The sequence below is a fragment of the Peromyscus californicus genome, unplaced genomic scaffold (genome assembly GCF_007827085.1).
Source record: "Peromyscus californicus insignis strain IS unplaced genomic scaffold, ASM782708v3 Scaffold_18__1_contigs__length_77618521, whole genome shotgun sequence".
NCBI lineage: Eukaryota > Metazoa > Chordata > Mammalia > Rodentia > Cricetidae > Peromyscus > Peromyscus californicus.
Genome location: NW_026294480.1, coordinates 68,524,600 through 68,529,866, shown reverse-complemented (window position 1 = coordinate 68,529,866; position 5,267 = coordinate 68,524,600). Strand labels below are relative to the sequence as shown.

At 41.4% G+C, this 5,267-nt stretch overlaps 1 protein-coding gene across 1 annotated transcript; it reads left to right on the top strand.

Annotated features, from left to right (window-relative positions):
• The first annotated feature begins 2,152 nt into the window (after window positions 1-2,152).
• LOC128113292 (sentrin-specific protease 2-like) lies at window positions 2,153-5,064 on the top strand. The gene is given in 3 exon segments (XM_052742853.1): window positions 2,153-2,963; window positions 2,965-3,753; window positions 4,244-5,064. Coding segments are annotated over 3 exon segments (1,506 nt in total). The 5' UTR covers window positions 2,153-2,886; the 3' UTR covers window positions 4,884-5,064.
• Window positions 5,065-5,267: the final 203 nt, after the last annotated feature.

The window sequence follows — 5,267 nt, the reverse complement described above, 5'->3', positions numbered from 1 at the left end:
TTGATCTCTGATGGGGTTGAAGACTAGATAGGTATAGTTATAGTTTTCCTTGTTACCAAATTCAGAAAAGAAATTTACATAAGAGATGTAAAGTTTATAAGGTTGAGAAACATAAAAGCTTAAGTTGTTTATCTAAAAATTGTTTTAAGGTCTAAAAAGATATTTTTTAGGATGGTAATGTAAGTTATAATAGAAAAATAGTATAGGTATAAAACTTTGGACTCACAAAGATAGATATTACAGTACTTTCTCCAAATTTGCCCAATACAAGTGGACTGAACATTGTGAATATAATTTGTATCTGATAATTGTTCTTATTGTATATAGTTTTACTATGTTAGAATTAAATTTTTTCCTTTTTATTTAAATAAAAAGGGGGAAATGTTGTGGGATATTTGTACACTGTGTGAAGATGTATTGTTGTGATTGGTGTAATAAAGATCTAAATGGCTAATAGCTAGGTAGGAGAGGATAGGAAGGATTTCCAGCAGAGAGAGAGAGAGAGAGAGAGAGAGAGAGAGAGAGAGAGAGAGAGAGAGAGAGAGAGAGAGAGGAAGTGAAAGGGATGAATTAATAATGGCCTCGTGTTGTTATTTGAGGGCTGATGGTTTCAACAGCAAAGCTTACTACACCCAATTGCACCAGGAAGTACATCATCTTGGGCCAGCTGACAGGGGATATTCAAGGTAGGAGCAAATTCCTCATGGCTCACACAATCTAAAAACACCTGTTTTTACAAGTCTAGTAGAGTAAATTTACCCTCTAAACAGAATGTTCACCATTACAAAGGGAGCCCAGTCATTAGGTTGTTCAGCGATGTAAAGATCAGTGTGGGAATTTGAACTTTTTTTCTGTTTGTGAACAAATATTTCCACAGTGTAATTAGAAAGGATAGAAAGAAGCCTGATAAGAATAAAATGACACCTGGGGAAATAACAATCATAAGAAAGTCAAACCTTTTACAGAAAAAAAGTACATTTTTCCTTACAGTAAAACACACTGGTATAAATATACTTACACGGTTTGTTAAGTGGTTACATTTCAATGGTAAACAACAAACAATATGTGTCTCTACTTCTCTGCTCACACTTTTGTAAAAAATTTCTATACTTTTGAAAGTAGATGAAAGAGCTGCTCAAGGGGCCAGAGATAATAAGTAGTTAAAGTACTTGTATAATGATGGCGACTGCATTCAGATCCCTGCACCCACTGAAAAACCACACATCTGTAACTCCAGCTCCAATTTAATTCTTCCTACTGTTTTCTAAGGATGAGTTCAGGGCTTGTGGTATTGCTAGGACTGTCACCAAGGTAGTGATGTGTCTTTTTCTCAATGAATCCTATTGACAAAGCTGAGATTTTATTTATTTTCATTGGCAATGTTCTTATACTTGGTGTGTTGGTATCTGTTGTGCAACAGTTTCCTCCAAGATTGAAACATTCCACCCTGATAGAAAGCTCCTTAAGTAGGAATACAAACAACTCGAAAGAGCTCAGACAGTCCCCTGAAACTGACGAGATTCACTAGACCTTTTCTTGCCAGAATAAGCAAAAAAAGCTAAGAGTCTCTCTCAGATGGAAGGAAGCTGAGCAGCAAGGAAGACTCTCAGAAGAGCAGATCTCAGACCAGCTACCTGGAAGAAGCAGTAACCATCCAGCTTGAAAGAGGTTTAGATCAACTGAGTCACTTGGAAAGGACACTCTCCAGCCTGTTGAGTTGCCTGCAGGGTGTGCAGTGTTTCCAGGTTCCCAGCTGTTGTGAGCTGTCACTCATGCTGAGGGCGGGCTATGATGATGCACCTGTCTTTGAGTCATTTCTGCTCCTGTAAATAACCCCTCACCCATATTACTGTAAGTAACCCCAATAAAACTTACTAGTTCACCAAGTTGGACTTTGGTGGTATCTGTACTTTGATCTGTCCTGGGTTCTCTATCTGGGGAGAGTAGACATGTATTTCATTTCTACATTAAAAGTTTTGTCACACAACAGTACCTACTGAGTTTTATAATAGCAAAATTCTATTTTTTCTTTGTAATTAGTAAGCACATTGTGAGGAGCCATTTTGAAGGGCAATTATATTTTGTTTTCTATTATTGACCATGGTGGACAATTTCCTAAAAGATAAATGTACTAATCAGGACAAGCTAGATTGTACTGAGACGATCTAGGTAACCCTGTGCTCTACAGAAGGAAACTGAGATGTGTATGATTCGTTCGCAACACTCTAACCCTTTTTTCCAACTCCTGGATCTACTTGAGGGTGAGCGGGGCAGTCACCCTCCAAAGAATGTTGATTTACATTCTTTCAGGTCACATCACAATCAGCTATGGAACCTTGAAGGCTGTGGGTAGGGCAACCTCGGAGTCAGGCATCACTTGTGAGGCTTGCCTCCAATGTGTTAGCTGCATGGTTAAGACCTGGTGTCTTATGGTGGCTAGGACAATTGTCCGATTTTGAAGTGCTGGGTCTGTAGCCGGTTACTGAGCCCTTGAGGGACCCTTCTGAGGAAGTAATCCTAGAACTCCATGGGGTTTCCCACAGTGGACCCCGGTGAACTGCCAACATTTGATTATTCACCAATTGGTTCCCGTTGCCAGCTCAATTGGCTTCATACTCTGACTGACCCTGACGTCCAAAGTCAACTCTTGTTTATAAAGATAAGCTATTCTGAGCTCTTCATCCTGTGGACCGATAGGTTTCTGACCTTGAGTCAACTTGTGGATTATACCGTTACTGGAATAAGTAATTCTTCAGATGTCAGGGTGACAATAGCCCAAGAATACCCAGCCAGAGTCAGGCAGACGGGTGCATTCATTTGGAAATAGGAAGGCTATACCATACCGGGGAGCCAGTACCCAGCAAAGGCAAATCCAGAAGTGAGTCCATGTGGCAACCTCAACAGTGTGGGATGGAGATGAAACCTGAAGCTTCTGGGCAAGGTCAAAAATGAAAATACCAGGACAGAGTCTGAAGCTTTGGGACAAGGTAAAAAACGGAAATGCCAGGATGAGGGTGGAATGGATTTGGAGTTTGAAGAGCCCAGCAAAACTCGGAAGAGGATACCTCAGGAGCAGCAAGACCTAGAGCTTCAAAGTCAACAGCCACGCAAGGATGAGGTACGGGAACCCCATCAAGAAAGTCTAAGACAACTAAAGCCCCCACAGTGGGCCAAAGGTCCACAGGAGCAGGCTGTAACTGGGAGAGAGTCTGGGGATGGTGGCAAGGGTCGCAAGCGGCCCTGTTGCATCATGGAGGAATATGCCAAAAACCACCAAAGGCATAAGTACCAAAGGTTACTGCAGCACCTTCCACCCAGTGATTATATGAAATCTGACCCACAGAGGGTTCTCACAACCCTGGTGGACACCTTGAAGATCAAAGGGTGTGTGGAAGGGCACAGTCATGGATCCAGAACAACTCAGTGTGATCCTAAACGATCTGTTGTTGCCACAAAGGAATGTGTCTCAACAGACAAAAAAGTGAGGACGTGTACAGAGAACTCTTCTGATACACAGAAGAAAGATGCAGTAAACCTTGAAGGAAGAAGGGGACACCACTTGGAGCCTGACTTGCTAAGAGCAGAGGCTCAAGTCTTCCTGCATAGTGGCAGCAGTAGGTCACTCCCCAACAAGAAGCCAGTAGTTATAGCAGAGAAAAAGCCTGTTGCAGAACAGGAAAAGGGCAGAGGAATGGATGAAGTCCTTAATGTTACAGAGGACATGGAAAAGGAAATAAGAAATGTGGTGGTATTGTGTTCCCCAAAATATTGTGTACCCTAGTAAACTTATCTGGGGTCAGAGAACAGAAAAGCCACTAGATACTTAGGATAGGCAGTGGTAGCACACGCCTTTAATCCTAGCATTCCAGAGGCAGAAATCCATGTGTTCAAGGATACAGCCAAGCATGGTGACTCACGCCTTTAATTCCAAAATGCAAGCCTTTAATCCCAGGGAGCAGAGCGGTGGTAGAAAGCGGAAAGGTATATAAGGCGTGAGGACCAGAAACTAGAAGCATTTGGCTGGTTAAGCTTTCAGGGTTTCTAGCAGCACAGTTCAGCTGAGAGCCATTCGGATATGAGGACACAGAGGCTTCCAGTCTGAGGAAAGAGGATCAGCTGAGAAGTTGGCCAGGTGAGATTAGCTGTGGCTTGTTCTTTCTCTCTGATCTCCCAGTATTCACCCCAATAACTGGCCTCAGGTTTGATTTTATTAATAAGAACCATTAAGATTCATGCTACAAAGAAATGCACTAGGTCCAGGACCCCAGGAGGAAATCTTAAGTAACACTTTCAAGTTGCAAATTACTCGAGGAGATATCCACACCCTAGAGAATGGTGAGTGGCTCAATGATGAGGTCATCAATTTTTACATGAATCTTCTGGTTGAGAGAAATAACAAAAAAGGGTACCCGGCTCTTCATGTGTTCAACACTTTCTTTTACCCCAAACTAAAGCATGGCGGCTACTGTTCTGTTAAAAGATGGACTCGAGGAATAAAACTGTTTGAAAAAGAAATTATTCTAGTACCTATTCACCAGAAGGTACATTGGAGCCTGATAGTAATCGACCTAAGAAAACAAAGTATTGTATACCTCGATTCATTGGGACAGACAGGGCAGAGTATTTGTGAGACCATCTTTGAATATTTACAAAATGAGAGCAAAACTCGAAGGAACATTGAGCTGGACCCTTTGGAGTGGAAAAGATACAGTATGACATCAAAGGAGATTCCTCAACACCTGAATGGGAGTGACTGTGGAATTTTTACTTGTAAATATGCAGATTACATTTCTAGAGACCAACCACTTACCTTTTCTCAGCAACATATGCCCACTTTCAGGAAGAGGATGGTGTGGGAAATCCTGCATAGTCACCTACTCTAACAACATCCACCTGGTTGCTATGGTACCCTGCACTTTTTCATCGATGTTTCTATATACCTCAAGCAAGATGGGTTGAAAAGATTTAAAACAGATACTGAGCTGCCTGACATGGAGGAAGCCCACTTTCTTCAAAATAGTCCTAACCTGGGGAGTCCTGCCCAGTGCTTTCTATAGCTGCATGTAACTACTGCAAGCTTAGAAACTGCTGATCAACCCACATAAGAACACAAGTTCAAACAACATTGTTTTAGTGTTTGATTTAGTTTATGAATTGGTTTAATGTTGGATTTAGTTTATGAATTGTTTTAATGTTGGATTTATTTTGTGAATTGTTTTAATGTTAGATTTAGTTTATGATTTTTTTGTCTTCTTCCCCCACCAATG